This window comes from Typopeltis vanoorti, chromosome 10, assembly GCF_054136105.1.
Source record: "Typopeltis vanoorti isolate ZY-2024b chromosome 10, IOZ_Tvanoo_1.0, whole genome shotgun sequence".
Classification (NCBI taxonomy): Eukaryota; Metazoa; Arthropoda; class Arachnida; order Uropygi; family Thelyphonidae; genus Typopeltis; species Typopeltis vanoorti.
The window spans coordinates 44674665-44692235 of record NC_143558.1 but is presented as its reverse complement, the minus strand read 5'-3'; the positions used below and the strand labels follow the sequence as shown (position 1 = coordinate 44692235).

Here is a 17571-nt window from a genome sequence, read left to right as displayed (position 1 = left end):
GCAACATAAATTTAAAAAAAATGAATTTTAATTAGGAAAAGATTTTTGAAAAATGTTCTAGTGTTTTTTTTTTTTTTTCCTTTTTCTTTGAGAGGTGGGTGCTGGTAACCCCTTGGTTCCCCCTCTGGGTGCGCCACTGATACTAATTAAAGTTTCCAAACGCAATTAACGAGATGACGTACGAGATGCCTCGTACAGAGGGGCCAAAAGTCATATTTTTACTCATGATTGTGCACTGGAAATCGTAATAGCAATTACATTTCACTTATACCATGTGTCTTTGGACTCCCTGGAGGTGTCAAATAATAATAATAATAATAATAATAATAATAATAATAATAATAATAATAATAATACCACTAAAAACAGCCAAAATAATATATTAAGAAAAACTGGAAAGTATTTTTCAAATTTTTTTTTTTTTTTTGAAAGTACTTTAAACGCGACTTAAAAAGAAAGAAAAGATTTTCTTTCAATTTTTCGCCATATCTGGTGAGGTCCTTCATCAAAGAATCAGAGGTCGCTGAATAACATGGCAGCGTCCTTGGTTAGAAATGTTACACGCTTTTGCAGCGTCCTTATTGGGAAATCATGTGTTCTGGATGCATCTTTTTTCAGGTAACGACAGATGTCAGACATGGAACACGTTTATGGAAAATGCAACCTAAAAAAAGAACGGACGTTATCAGTTTAACATAGCCACCTTTTTCAAAAGCTGATACTTCTATGATGACTCACAGCACAGGTCAATAGGAATTTTTATTAATTACGTAATTAGCAAAACAAAATAAAACGCAAGGGTAATTTATGTGTGGTAATTTTCAAAATGATCAGCGGATTATTCTGTTCTGCATTGATATTCTAGAAGCTCGTACGTTAGTAATGTCGATGGGAACGCAAAGATTAATTCGAGATTATTATTATTATTTATTATTTCGGGTGACTCCAGGAGTCCTTAGACTCATCGAGGGAGGCCCTAAACATCGTGTCCACACAACTATGCGATTTCATTCTCACAGTATCTATCATACCTTGCCGTGAACTCGTTCATCGTCATAGCACCCAAAACAGACTCTGGCAGCTTATTCCACTCATTTACCACTCTAAAAGTAAAGAACCCAGCTCTAACACCCCCTGCTAACCACACTCTTGCCCAGCATCCATAGGTGTCCCCTAGTTTTCCCACCACCAGTCCTGATCTCAAAAATATCCTCTGAATTAATCCTATAGAATCCCTTTAGCAATTTCAATGTCTCAATCATATCTCCCCTTTTGGTTGCATCATTTATGATTTTTTTTTTTTAAAAAAAAAGGCTACATATGTGTTTATTATTATATGTACTGTTATAGGTAGTAGGATTTTTTCTCCCGGAAACTCGGGTTTTTCATCCTGCATACAGACAAATCGGCCTTTCAGAACACATGCAATTTACAGACAAAAATACTAGCTCTGGTGGTGGTGGGCAGCAGATGGCGCTGATGTAGTTGATTGGTAGTAGATGATCGGTGTAGTGGTGGAGACGGAGAGCTGTACAGTAAGTATCCTCCCACGATGAGTCTTCGGACTCCTTGGAGGTGTCACGAATAATAATTATGTAATACCTCCAAGGACTCATCATGGGAGGGCACTGTACTCCACTCCATTATACACATCTCACCATCTTCCCTACTTATTATTATTATGTCATACCTCCAGGGAGTCCAAAGACTCATCGAGGGAGAGTGTGCCAACAGCATCGAACGATTGAACCCTTCCAACTACTAACCACGCTCAAACTTGCCTCTACCAATCGACCAAGCTTTGCTGGCTTGCTTAGTCATATTTTGTAGTTAATATTAGATATTGTAAAATTGGTTTTCAGAATTTCCTTTCGCCAGCATGAAACATATAAATATTTTTTTAACATGGAACAACACGCACAAAGATATACATATTTCAAGAATTCTTTCTTTAAATGTATTTTTTTATATATTTATAATATATTTTAAATATATTTCTTTAAAGAATTCTTATTTTTTAAATATACAGGGTGTCAACATTAGACCTTCCTGGTTACTTAAGTGTATGGACCATGGTGTCAAAATAGCTTTGACATTTGACAAAAAAAGGTTTTGTCAAAAATATTCTGGATGAAACTTGTAAAGTCTCTGTAACATTTGAACAACACAAATCTTACATATTTCTGCATTTCGATTTTTTACCGTTCTTTGAAACTAGGGAGGCCCAATGTGGACACCCTGTATATATTATCATCATCACCTTAAAGAATTGTTTTAAATAGCAAAATGTTAATGAAATTCCTTACAAGGTATTGTTAAATAGTACATTTTATAAGTGGATAGGAACATTATTTACTATTCACTAACCTAGGAAAGGAGCATCTATGAAACATGCAGATTTAGTTTTAAAAAAATGCAAGTAGAAAGCATGGACCGTTTTCTTTTAGCTGAATTTTTTTAAGGATTGTCTCATCATCATCATCAAATTCCTGCCATGTACCCACAAGGGGTGTACAGGATATGATAGTACCACATGAAAAAATTATATCATTACTAACTTCCTATCTACAATTTTCCTCCAAATCAGTCTGTTACTTTTCAGGACTCCAACATTATCAGATCTTATATTTCTATCATCTAAGGCACTTTGTACCGTATCAATCCACCTATATCTTGGTCTTCCTGTGGGTCGTTTTGCTGCCAACCTGGCAGAGAACACTTATTTTGCTAATCTTTCCTCGCCCATTTTGCAAAGGTGACAATACCACCTGAGATTAGCTCTGCTAACGCATTCCTGGATGCTGACAATGTCAAGTTCTTTCCTAATATCCTCGTTTTTATATGTGATATTGCCATTGATGCCATCTGTTCACGCCTATAATCTTTCTCAGGACTCTCATATCTGCGGTCTCTAGTCTTTGGTCAAGTGTTTTACTTCTGACCCAGCTCTCAGATCCATAAGTTAAAACTGGTTTGAACACTGTCTTGTATAACAGCTAATTTAGTGTTCTGACTAATTTCTCTCTTATTCCATAAGAATTTATTCAATTGACTTCCCACCATACCAGCTTTGCTGATTCTGTTGTCTATTTCTATATTTAATTTACTGTCTTCAGTAAAAATCGTGCCTAAGTAGCTGAAATGTTTTACTTGTTCCACAGGTACAACACAGTTGACATTTTCAATTATTCTGCCTATTTTCATTGTCTTTGTCTTTTTATTGCCGACCTTCATACCATATCTATTACAACAGTTATTCAATTTAGTCAGAGAATCTTGCAGACTTGTACGGATTTATTTAGAAGTATAACATCATCCGCATAAAGCAAAGAGCTGACATTAACATCACCAATTTTGATATCATGTTTAATACCACTTTCCTTCATAATGTGATCCATATAGATAATGAATAACAGAGGGGATAATGCACATCCTTGTCTCACACCAGATTTAACATTAACCCATCTTCCTGTACTTCCTTCAATTCTAACTGCTGACTTACAACTCAAATAAAGACTAAGTATTGCTTGATATGATGCCCTTTTGACACCATACAACTGCAGCGTATTGAATAGCTTCTCTCTTGGCACCTTATCATATGCCTTTTCCAAATCGACAAAACTTAAATACAGATCTTTGTTATATTCCCATGCTTTCTCGACTATTTGTCATAAAGTGAAGATCTGATCCTGACAGCCTCTGTTTGGCCTGAATCCAGCTTGTTCTTCACCAAGCTTTTCTTCCACAATTCTTCTCAACCGTTTCTCAAGTATACTTGTATAGATCTTACCAGGAACACTCAGTAGGGAAATACCTCTGTAATTCTCACATTCAGTTTTATTTCCATTTTTATATATGGGTACTATGAGAGCTCTACTCCAATCATCGGGAATTCGTCCCTCTGTCCAGGCTTTCTGAACTATGCAGTGCAGCCACTGTAAGACTCTTATACCACCATACTTCAGCATTTCTGGTCGAATATCATCTACTTCTGCTGCCTTTCCACATTTCAAGCCTTTGATGGCTTTTTCTACTTCAAGTATGGATATGTATTCCTGCCTGCATTCCTGGTCAGTGTTTTTTACCACTGTGCTATCATCACTGCTTGTTTCATTTAGCAGTTTTTCAAAGTAATTACTCCATACTTCAAGGATATCTTTTTCTCCCGTTTTCATGTCACCTTTATCATCTCTAACTGCTTTATCATCTCTAATTTTGCCACCTTCTTGATATTTATTTTCTATATTCTTGCCAAAGTCCTCCCATGACTTTTGTTTAGCTAGTTTTACACAGTGTTTAGCATTCTTGCATTTGTCTCTATATTCTCTAAGAGCACAAGCTTACTTATTTGATAGGAACTTTTGATATGCTTTCTTCTTTTCCTTCACTGCCTCTTTAACTTCCTGTGTCCACCAGGGAGTTCTGATTTTTTTATCCTTGCAGACAACCTCACCACATGCCTCTTTAGCAGAATCAATCAGTGTTTTCTTCAGAGTTTGCCACTGTATTTCCAAGGTTTGATTCCTGTTCTCAAACTCTTTCATTTTTTCTTCAATAATCTTTGTGTATTTTAGTCTACAGTTCACATCTCAGAGCTGCTCAACTTTTATTCGCTTTAAAACTTTCTTACATGTTAATCTTTTCAATACGAAATTCAATTTTATCCTGCTCAAGACTAAATAGTGATCACTTCCAATTTCAAATCCTCTGTACACTCTGGTGTCCTGCATCAGGGAGTAAACACCAATGTCAACAATAACATAGTTAATGAGACTTTTCTTATTCCTTGCCTCTTCTCTCCATGTGAATTTGTGCACGTTTTTATGTTGGAACATGGTGTTAGTAATAACCAGTCCATGTCCTGAGCAGAAATCCAGTGGATATTTGCCATTATTATTAGCTTTGCTTTTTTCTCCAAATTTTCCCAAAACATTTTTGTATGCCTGACAATCACTTCCTACTCTGCTATTTAGATCCCTAACAAGGACCAACTTTTACTTTTTCATTGTGTCAGTTGCTTTTTCTAAAGCATCAAAAAATTCCTCCACTTCTACCTTAGTAGAACCTTCTGTGGGACCATAGGCACAAATAAGTCTCATTGTTCAGTTCCCCATTCTCATATTTGCCCACATTACTCTACTTGAGACTGACTATCATTCAAGAAGATTAGCCTCGTATTTTGTGTTGAATACTATGGCTACTCCTTCTTTTCCTTGATTGTCATTGCCCGAATATAACATTTTGTATTTATTGCTCAGAAAGATCTCACCAATTTTGGTCTTTTTTGTTTCAGTCACCCCTATTATGTCGATCTGGTACTTATTTAATTCCTCAGCTAGCTCCATTTCTATGCCATTCAGGCTTCTTACGTTGGTACCGATCTTTAACTCTGGTGACGTTGAGTTGGGGGTTTGTTTTCAGATTTGTTCCAGTAGCTGACTTTTCGCTGTTTGCCTTGGTTCCCTGGCGAAAACCACGGGGGTCTTGTTTAACCGGGCGACGCTCCAGCCGGCATTAAATTTTGTCATGTTGTACCATCATTTTTTATTTTGGTTTAACCAATAAGAATAAAATTTGGTCAGCTAAATCCCAAATTGCCAGCCCATCCTCGTTCATTAGTATCCAAGTGGATACCCAACAGGGTGCCCCACGAGAAGGTGAGGATTGGACATTAGGTCAGAAGCCCTGGTTGGTTCTCCGCATTCATTTAAAGGCTGTGTGGAGGTCTCCTCTCAGTTATACAGCTTTGACCCTTAAGCATCCCTTAAGGATTGTCTTTGTTTTTTTGTTTTTTTAAAAAAAAAGCAACTAATTTCATGCTTCCTAATTGCATTTTTACTAACCCTTTCCCCAGGTCACTGAGGTAAATAATGCCTGTAGATAGCTACTGACGTAATGACATACACGAAATTACTGCATAAGATAAATGTGAAAATGATTTGAGAATCAGATCTAGATGCATTTTTATGTAATGATACTTTCTTTATATATATATATAAGAAATCTTAGGCAAGATAATAGAAGTGGTGCATGTGTATTTTGGAAAATCCAGTTTTTTTTTTACTTATGCTAGTACACAAACTAGAGTGGAAGCAGCCAAATGAAACAGCATGTGGGCCCATTATAATGATTATGAAGATAGATTGAAAATTTGTTGGCGGCAGACACTAGCAAACAGGAGAAAGAGGGGGTAATGTAATTGAAACTTACAAACTTCTGAAAGGATTATACAGAATTTCAGTAGATGGAATTTTTCATTTTATGGGTGGAGAAAGGACACAAGGGCATACATTGAAGTCAAGAATGAATGCTGTCAAGAAAGGGTATTAGGGCTAGATTTTTCTCTCATAGAGTAGCATGTGATCAGAATGAATTGCCTTTGGATGTTGTTTGTGAGCAGGGTGAATGAATTTAAGAATAGGTATGAGCTGGTGTGAATAGTATGGCCTCAATAGATGAGTTTCTGACTCCCTGGAGGTCTCTCTTAATAATAATAATAATCCTGCTCATTAGATAAAATCTTATAGACGTTCCTTTCCCCAGGTCAGTGAACAGTAAATAATGTCTGTAGATAGCTTAATAATGACTTGCATAAAATTGCTGCATAAGATAAATGTGAAAATGATTTGAGAATCAGATATAGATGCATTTTTTTATGTAATGATACTTTTTTTTTTAAATAAGAAAGCTTTAGGCAAGCTAATAGAAGCAGTGCATGTGTATTTTGGAAAATCCAGTTTTTTTTTTTTTTTTTTTACTTATGCTAGTACATAAACTAGAATAGAAACAGCATGTGGACCCATTATAATCCACTAATCAGGCCAGCCATCATGAAATTTTATTTATTTTGGTGTTTGAAAACCTTACAAAAATTTGTAACAACTGCCCACAGTTATTATAATGATTAATGTATATAATGTTATGTAGTTATTGTATGAGAACTTTTTTTCTGATTGGTTATGCAGCAGTATATTGGTTTTTATGCACAGCTGTTCTCATTGATTGTTATGATGATATTATTTTTATTATTACATGACACTTCCAGGGAGTCCAAGGACTCATCGTGGGATGGCAAACTACTCTACTTCGCTAAATACATCTCATCCTCTCCACTACTACTTAATTCTCCAACTACGACACTACTACTACCATTTATCGCCCATCATCACCAGCAACAGTACTTTTTTGTCTGTAAATTGCATGTGTTCTGAAGGCCGATTTGTCTGTACAAGGGATGAAAAACCCTGAGTTTCCTGGAAAAAAAAATCCTGCTACCACCATATGAGATTGGCTAACTCACCTTGAACTGAAAATACTCATATAAGGTTTCCCTCATCATGACGAGAATCGAACCTAGGTCTTTACCGATCGAAGGGCACAATGTTCCGCTGTTCTTCCAATTGCACTGTGGTGGCTTCAAATATTTTTCTCTTGAGTTACGAAGAAACACTTGACATTCTTTGAAATTTTCACAAAGAACTAAACATTTAAATGGATGGCATCATTCATATAATTAAGTCTAATACAGTTTCATTAATAAAACTTCAATAAGCTGCAGCACTACTTTGCCAAGTTGAGCTCATTATTACTGCTAGCTGTGACAATGCTACTGCTGCCCATAGGCAAATAGTGCACTGATAAAAATTTGTGAAATATTAATAAAATTAATAAATATCATTATCAGAGAATGTAGAACAAGGACATGCAGTGAGTTAAAAGACTTCTGAATGACTCCTATTTTGGCATCCTCTAGCAAAAAAAAAAAAAAAAGAAAAAAAAAGCTATGCGGGAGTTTCTCTTAGGATAACAGTCTCCCAAATTTTTAGCAAATTAATGCAACCATATTTGTTAAGGTTGGGAGAATTCTTCAAAGCCATTGCTGACTCAAAAAATAATCTTTCAGATCTGTAACAACTCCTAAATAGCACATTCGTTTTCTTCCATCTAATCCTGTGTCCAAAGGATTAGGTGGAAGGAGTGTCCAAAGCGTGGTCTGCCAGTCCTGACTTGCCATACTAATAATATGAATGTATTTTTCATGTTCTTCCAGGCAGATGTTAACTGATCTTCCTGTTTGCCCATAATAGGCCAAGTCACAGGGCACTTCATACACTCCTGGGTGTGCTAAAGGGTGAAGTTTATTCTTAGGCGAGCGGATCAGAGTTGCTAGTTGCTAGCAAACTAGCAACTCTGATCTGCTCGCCTAAGGATAAACTTCACCCTTTAGCACACCCAGGAGTGTATGAGGTTCCCTATGACTTGGATTATTATGGTCAAACAGGAAGATCAGTTAACATCTGCCTGGAAGAACATGAAAAATACATTCGCTACTATAACTATGGCAAGTCAAGATTGCCAGACCACGCTTTGGACACTCCTTCACACAGGATTAGATGAAAGAAAACGAATGTGCTATTTAGGAGTCGTTACAGATCTAAAAGATTATTTTTGAGTCAGCAATGGCTTTGAAGAATTCTCCCAACCTTAACAAATATGGTTGCATTAATTTGGGAGACTTATTTTAAAAGAAACTCCCACATAGCTTTTTTTTTTTTTTCGTTAGAGGGTGCCAAAATAGGACTTCAGATCTTTTGTCCATTGCAATTGTATTATTATTATTATTAACACCTGACCTCCATGGAGTCAGAGACTCATCATGGTAGGTACTCACTATTACATACAATGCTCATCCAAACGCGTCTTAAACTGATTCAGTGTGTCGACATCCACAACACACTCAGGCAATGCATTCCACTCACCAACCACCCTCCATGCAAAGAACCTGCTTCTCACTCCTTTGCTCATACCCTCCTTACACAGCCTCCAGCAATGGTCTCTTGTTCTACTTCCTTCTCCACTTCTATGAAAAATCTCTTCCATGTCTACCTGATAATAACAACAACCCCTGACCAGTTTATATGTCTCGATCATATCCCCCCTCTTCACGAGGCTCTGCAACTTACATTCCCTCAATCTGTTCTCATACTCCACATTCCAAAGACCACTGACCACCTTTGTGAATCTTCTCTGTACTCTTTCCAACATATCCTCGTCACCATGAAAACCCGGCGACTAAATCTGTGCACATTAATCCACATGAGGCCTGATCAAGGCCTTATACAATGGAATCATAACCTCTCTATTTCTGCATGTCAGGATTCTCCGCATCATCGCCATTATTCGATGTGATGTCTTCACAACTTGTGCAATGTGACCCCTGAATTTCAGGTCCCTGTCCACCATCACTCCCAGATCTCTCATCTCCTCTACTTCTGTTAAAGTTTCCCCACCAAGTGTATACTTGGCATCCCATCATTGCTTACAAAATCTCAAAACCTTACACTTAGCAACATTGAACTGACAGTTCCATTTACCTGCTCACCAATTTCTCTCTCCAGGACCTTCACCACAACTCCAGGTATACAGATCAGCCTATAATTTGAAGCTACAGCCTTATCACTGCCTTTATGCAGTGGAACAATTTTACCCTCCTTCCACTCTCTTGGAACCTGTGCTGTTGCAAAACTCTTGTTAAACAGACATGCCAATGCTACTGCCAGTTCCCTGGAACATTCCCTTAAGATGCATGGTGATATTTCATCAAATCCTATCGTCTTATTAACATCAAGGTTATTTATTTCCTCAAATACCTCCTGCTCACTCATAATTAAGCTATTATCTCCTATGTCCTCTACACTTAAGTTCCTTATGATTGCACCCTGATCAGGATGAAATATTGTTTCACTCACTCACTGTCCCGTGTGCAAGTGTGTTTTATTATTATTATTATCATTCAGGCCTCCATGGAGTCAAAAGACTCATCGTAGGAGGTCCTTTCTAAGAACATAAAGTCTATCAAGACTCATTGAGGGGAGGTCCCCCCAAGAAACACAAAGTCTATCACACCACTCCTTAAACTCATTGACCGTTCTCGCCCTCACCCCTCCATCAGGCAATGCATTCCACGGCTCAACCACCCTCCATGCAAAGAAACCACTCCTCACCCTCTTGCTCACAGTTTCTTTTCATAACTTCCAGGGATGGCCTCTTGTCATCACTCCTTCCCGCTGTTCAACCAAGCGAAAGAACTCCCCAGTGTCAACCCTGTAACCACCTCTCAACAGTTTAAAAGTCTCAATCATATCACCTCTCCTTCTTCTATCCACCAAACTCTGCAGTCCACATTCTCTCAGCCAATCCTCATAACTATCCTTGTACAGTCCTGAAACCATCTTTCTCATCCGTCTTTGTATCCTTTCCACAGTTAATTTATCCCCTTCAAATCCTGGGGACCAAATCTGAGAACAATAGTCCAAGTGTGGTCTGATCAGAGACTTATACAACAGAATGATATCACCTGCATTATAATTCCATGTCAGTGTCCTTCTCATAATTGCAGCAATCCTCTGTGTTACCTTCACCACCTTTGCAATATGTCCCCTAAACTTCAGGTTTCTATCAATCATCAACCCCAGATCTCTTGTCTCCCCTACTTCCTCCAGTATAACTCCTCCGATAGAGTATGCAGCATCCCATCGATGTTTCCCAAACCTCAAGACCTTACATTTTGCTGCATTAAACTGACACCCCATTCATTTACCCATCTATCTAGCTTATTCAAATCCTCTTGCAGGGCTACCACATCTACACTATTACTAATAATCCTTCCCAGCTTAGCATCATCTGCAAACAACTGAATATCCCCTTGCAATCCACTGGCAATGTCATTGATATGAAGGTTAAACAATATAGGTCCTAGTACTGAGCCCTGTAGGACCCCACTTGTAACCCTCTGTCTCCTTGAAACTGCTCCACCATACACAACTCTCTGATACCTATCAGTCAGCCAATCCTGAATCCAGTTGACCAATCTGACATCCAGACCCATGTGCTGCAACTTAAATATCAGCTTTTCATGTGCACCCTGTCAAATGCCTTTGCTAAGTCTAAGAAAATTGCAGTATATGCCTTTCCCTCATCTAATGTTCTTGTAACTTTATTATAAAAGGCTAGCATATTGCTAAAACAAGAGCGCCCTTTCACAAATCCATGTTGACTCTTACAGATAACATTACCCTCATCTGCCCAATGCTGTATATGGTCCCTCACTACTTTCTCCAAGATCTTAACAACTACTGATGACACACAGACTGGCCAATAATTAGACACTTCCAGTTTGTTACCACCCTTATGCAATGGCACTATCTTACCTTCCTTCCATTCCCAGTGTTGTGCTCTGATGATGCTGTGTTGAAATTCAGCAAAATATAAGCAGTTAATAAAACATCTATTTGATAAAATTGTTTGGTGGTGTTAATACCATTAAAAAATAAGTCATGAGCATCATTTTCCCAGCCAAGTCAGAATTTTCATCCGCTGTGTGTTACACCTTTTGTAACAGATATTTTTATAATAGGATGTCATTAGAACATAACCAAAGTCTTTCAAAGCAGCTGATTCCTAATTTGAAAGACTTGACAAAGAGAGCTGTTCTTCATAAACCAAATTCAAACGCTCACAAACCCTTAGGCTTTCTCGTTTTAGAGAATATCAGGCAGTGCTTACTAGCTGTAATGTTGTTCATATTGCTAATTTGAAATATGTTTCACTCTATTCTCTGCCAAGTTAGTCTAAACTTTTCCGTTTCCGTTTTCCTTCCAGAATCCATGTTAAAGGTAATCTTGGAATCTCTCTCTCCCCCCCCCCCCCCCCAACCATTCTCTTTCTTCATCTTATATATACATAGAAGGAAATAAATTCTCATTCAAGAGAATGAGAACTAGATAAATATTATTTTTGTAATGTTTACATACAACATAAATACAGTTTGTCACTGTAAATAGGTATATTTACAAAAATACAATATATTTGTTTATCAAATGTTTATCAATAATTGGAAAATGTATTATAAAATTCTGAATGTAAACTTCTTATTCAGCATTAAGTTAGTTAATACTGAATAAGAAGTTTTTTTCACTTAAATTTAAAACCAACTTTAAAATAGTTTAATTTTTACTTACAAATAAGAATATCTAGAATACATATAACATTTCTAAACTTAATTTATTTTTTTATTATTTATATATTTTTTTATAGTAGTACTATTATAGTTTTATGTAATGTTATATCTTAACTATAGAATCATGTGTGCACCACAGTAAAAAATTAATTTATTATACAGATATTTCATGTTACATAGCATAAGACATCATCAGTGTAAAAAGTGAACAACCACAAGGAATTTGAATAAAGAAAAAGTAGAGCACATGCATTAAATTGGAAACCCTCTATGTATGCAGTCATGTGTTCTTAGGTTAAAACTATTATGCTGAAAATAAGATTGAAATAGATGAATATTCTGCATTATGGGAAGGATCACTACCCAGACAGGTTTCGACCTTTATTGAGGTCTCATCAGTGGGAGCCAGACCGAGAAATGATACCAAGGTTGAAATAATGCAGAAGCCATATTTCCTGCTATAATGCAGAGTATTTTAGTAATAAGGTGTGACACCTTTCGGCTACCTGTATATGGAAATATGACTTCTGCATTACTTCAACCTTGGTATGACTTCTTGGTCTGGCTCCCACTGATGACACCTCAATGAACATCGAAACCAGTCTGGGTAGTGACTCTTCCTGTAATGCATAGCATTATACATGTCCATAAGGATATGTGCTTTGCATTATGGGATACTAAGGCAGGTGATGTGAAGTCATTAGCCTCTATATACAAGTTGCCCAGTTGTGAAGTTACTTCACGTGCCAACTTTGTTTGCTTACACTTGGATAAAGGATTAAACAAAGAATATAATTTCTTGGCATCTTTAATTTATAGTATAACCAAGTGGAAAAACTTTTAACAAAAAAACACTTTGAAATTACAAATTTATTTAATACAGTTGAGGATGACAATTTTTCACACAGTCATTGCAGTTGAGGTTAAGTCAATGAAGTAGTGCTTCAACACTTTCTTTCTATAAAACATTCATGTTTATATATGGATTTATGTAGCAGCTTTGTGCTTTTCCTTTGAATCCATATCTTCTTCTTAACTATTCTGCAAATGAGCAGGTTCTTCTCTTAGTAGCAAAAACTTTCCTTCCACTCTCTTCTGTTTTGAGCCTCCTCTTTCAAGGTTGTATACCTGTCTCCATTCAGCATGTCATCTAGCATTGTTTTCCTTACTCTTCCTCTGGGGTCTTTTTCCTTCGATGTCATCTCTGATGATTCCATTTCCTCTCAGAATATGTCCAATCCAGTTTCCCTTTCTTCTTTTTATCCTCTTTAACAGACTTCTTTCTTCTTAAGACCTCTTCATTAGTTATTTTATCTGCCCATTGATTTTTTTCATCCTTCCCCAAATCCACATCTCAAAGCTTTCCAAAATCTTAATTTCTTCATTCTTCAATGTCCTAAGGGCAACACTTCACACATAACATTTTATTAGTCTTTTCTTTAGGTTTCTGTCCATTTTACTTCTGAATAAATTCCATTTTCTATCAAGGGCATCTCCTCCCATCTCTATTCTCGCTTTTATGTCACTTTTACATCTTCCATCACTGCTAATCACACTTCCTAGATATTTAAATGTCTTTACTTGATTCAATTTTTCTCCATTTATTCTGATATCCATATTTGCCTCTTTCCTTGCTACTTTCATTACCTTTGTTTTTCTTGTGTTAATTTTCATTCTATAATTGATACAGGCTCCAGTGATCTGTTCAACAGATGTTGTAGTCCTGTTTCAGTATTTGATAATAATGCCTTGTCATCTGCATATCATATTTCAAATATTTGTCTACCTCCAATCTTTGTTCCTTCTGAATTCTCCAGTGCTTCTTTTAACATTACTTCAGAATGCATGTTAAACAAAATTGGTGACAGAGAACAGCCTTGTCTTACTCCTCGTTCAATGATACCTGGTTCTGTTGTACCATATATGTCTCTCAACATGGCAGTTTGTCCCATGTGTAATGAAATAATTAGCCTTCTGTCTTTCCAATCTATACCAATCTTTTCCATTACTTCCACCATCTTATCCCATTTTACAAAGTCAAAAGCTTTTTCAAAATCTATATAACAGATATTAACTTCTTTATTCACTTCCAGACTTCTTTCACTTATTATTCTTAACAGTCCAATCACATCTCTTGTTCCCCTACCCTTTCTGAAACCAAACTGATCTTCTCCAAGAAATTCTTCCACCTTAGATGCAATTCTCCATGTTAGAATTCTCATAAGTATTTTTGATAAATGAGAAATGAGGCTTATTGTTCTAAAATCCATGCAGTTCACTGTATTACTTTTCTTTGGTATAGGTATAAATATTAAGGTCATAAAATCTTTTGGTAATTCTCCTTTGTTATAAATTAAATTTATTATTTTGGTTATTTCTTCAGGTCCTTTCTTCTGAAGTTGTTTTCAGGAATTTTTCTGGTATTTCATCTATTCCTTCTGCCTTTCCATATTTTAGTTCTTTAATGGCCATTTCTACTTCTGTCTTCAAAATCTCTGGACCTAGATCATCTTCATTTACCTTCTTTATATCTTCTAATGGCAACTCATTTGGTCTATTTTCCTTGTCATATAGATCTTCAATGTATTCTTTCCATCTCATTAGGATTTTATCTTCTTCAGTTATGATTTTCCCATTCTTATTTTCTATGCCTCTAGCTTGAATTCCATTTCTCTTCGGATTCATGCTTCTTGCTTTTTTGTACAAAAGATCATACCTTCCAACTCTCACAATTTTCCATTTCTTCACATTGTTTTTTAAGCCAATCTTCTCTACTTCTTTCTGCTTCCCTTCTCAATTTGTCATTCAGGGTTCTATATTGTATTTTCCCTTCTGGGATGTCTTTATTTTTCCATTTTCTTCTTTCTTGCATTAGAGAAATCATCTCATTAGTTATCCAAGTTTTTTTTTTTTTTATTATTATTATTTTAGCTCTTACATATCCAATTTCTTCTTCTGCAATCTTCTTTATTTTTTCTTTAACTTGTTTCCATTTCTTTTCTGGATCTTCAGTTTTGACAAAACTTGTTTCCTCTAATTCTTTCTCCAATCTATTTCCAAATTCCTTGGTATTTTTTAATTTCTCTAAGTTCCATTTTTTCCTTTTCATAGCTTCTTTTATCTTCTTTAGTTTCACATTTATTTCTATGAATAGTAGGTTTTGGTCAGAGTAAATATCAACCCCAGGATACGTGCATGCATTTTTTACACTATTCTTGTATCTTTGCTTTACTATAATGTAATCAATTTGATACCTTTCTGTATCTCCTGGTTTTTTCCATGTGTATAGTCTTCTCTTAGATTTTTTAAACCACGTATTCTTAATTATTAGCTTATTTTCTTTACAGAATTCCACTAACCTTCCCCCCCCTCTCTCATTTCTATTACCTGGTCTGTATCTTCCTACTACACTCCCATCCTCTTTTTCCCACAACTCCATGCCAGTCTCCCATTATAATCATATAGTCTTTGCTTTTTTTCTTCCTTAATTAGTTCTTGTAGTTGTTCATACCTGCATTATTGTTATGTCCACCGGTTCAGCCTTCAATTTTACCACCATAAACCTGTCATTCAGACATCTTATGCTAATTTAGCTGGCCTGGTTGGCCGAGTGGTTAGCGTATCCGCTCTCTGGCCAAAAGGCTGCAGGTTCAAATCCTGCCGTGGGTATGGATATTTGTGATTGTCTGTGAAAATAGTGGTGGTCGTCAGCGTTAGATGGCACTGGTGTAGATGATGAAAGTATTTGAGGTTAGTGGAGTGGTGGAGACAGAGATTTGCAAAGCAAATCTCTGTCTCCACCAAATAACTATAAAAATCACCTATTCCTTCCCATCTGACTTCACAGAGCCCTATGATATCAATTTTTCCTTTGTCCGTTTCTTGTTTGAGATTTTTTAATTTTCCACATCTGTTCATTGTTCTTACATTCCATGTTGCAATTTTGATTCTCTGGCAATCTTTCATTTTCAGTTTGTTTATAGCATGTTTTAAGTCATTTTTAGAGGTTTGATCAGGAGAAACATCAGCACTTGAAGCGTTCTTATTTCCCGATATTGTATCCATTCCAATGTGCACCTTCTTTTCCTCTCTGTGCCAAAAGATGCCACCTTGGTTTACTGAGCTGGTAGCTGCCCCCTTATAAGTTCTATCCATTGCTACTAACATTTTCTAGGGATATTAGTGGAGTGGTTTCCCATTGCCTTCTCCACTGCAGTGCTCCAGCAAGTACTAGTAGAGCTGCTGCCCTCTACCAGCTAGAGTAGAAGTTGGGAAAAGGAGAGACACCCTCGGGCCTCGAGTACTCTAATACCCTCAGGGTCAAAGTAAGCAAGAGTCAGCCAAGTGAGGCCATATAGGAAAGAATATAGAAGGAACCTGACACAAGTAAGTGGAAGCAATGTCATGCTCAGCTCAGGACCCCGTGACCGCTAACTACATACTCCAAAGATAGGACCCCTGAGGATTTGGATCCATATAAACATAAACATTTATAAAAAAAAAAAAAGTGCTGAAGCCCTACTTCATTGACCTAACCGCAATCATAATGACTGCCTTACTATTCCTAAAGTGTGGGAAATTGTAATTTTTAACTGTATTAAATAAATTTGTAATTTTTTTTCTTTTAATTCATCCATTTTAATTTTATTTTCAGCTCAATAGTTTTAACCTGTGAACATGTGACTTTATTCATATTAATGCACACACTCTACTGTTTCTTTATCCAAATTCCTTATTGTTCACTTTTTGCACTGATGATGCCTTATGATACTTAAGACGAAATATCTATATAACAAATTTTATTTTTACTGTGACAAGTGTGATTCTATAGTTGTGGATACTCCACAGGTCTGATTATACAAGAAAATGTTATAAGTTAATACTCCTTTCATATGTTTACTTTTTAAGCTAATTCTATGCTATTTTTGAATTTCCGTGATAGACAAAATATTTACAAAAGAAAGTATCAGTGCCTGTCATTTAAAAAGCCAGGTCACCTAAAGAAACTTTCAAGTTCCATCAATTTAGTATTTCCATTAATTGTATTTTGTGATAAAGAAGAAACTACAAATGATAAGCTATTCCTTAGGGTAAGTAAATTGCCTTTCCTATATTTTAACTTTTATCTGGTTAATAGATATATTAACCACCCAACCAGGTCAAAATCGATCCAATATATTAAATTCATTCATCTGAAAAAAAAAATAATAATAAAGAAATCCAGATGTTATCCTCTTACAATTTTAAAGATGTTATGTAGGATTGATTCTCTAGAATTCTGTAAACTTCAAATAAATAAATAAAATAAAATTTTAAAAAACTTCTGGCTGAATGAGCTTTCACAAGCAGCTGCAATGTAATGAAACAGTCTAGTGCTGACATATAGTATAACCTACTTATAGCAGTCTTTAAAACTATGTTCTCACGTTGGTTTACCCTTTTTTTATTAATAAAAAAAGTTTTCAGTAGAAAATCCCTGCTAATGAAGCTACTTATTCTTGCCTGAAAAAAAATTAAAAAAAATACTTCTTTTTAGACAAGATATGAATTAA

General features: G+C 36.0%; 1 protein-coding gene across 1 annotated transcript in view; it reads left to right on the top strand.

Moving 5' to 3' along the window:
- Nucleotides 1-531: 531 nt before the first annotated feature.
- LOC150102376 (diablo IAP-binding mitochondrial protein-like) overlaps nt 532-17571 on the top strand; it is a 54275-nt gene continuing 37235 nt past the window's right edge. The window contains exons 1-2 of the mRNA XM_090399791.1: nt 532-618; nt 16962-17109. Of these exons, the coding sequence (XP_090255917.1) occupies nt 533-618; nt 16962-17109 (234 nt within the window). The 5' untranslated portion in view covers nt 532. The remainder of the gene's footprint in view (nt 619-16961; nt 17110-17571) is intronic.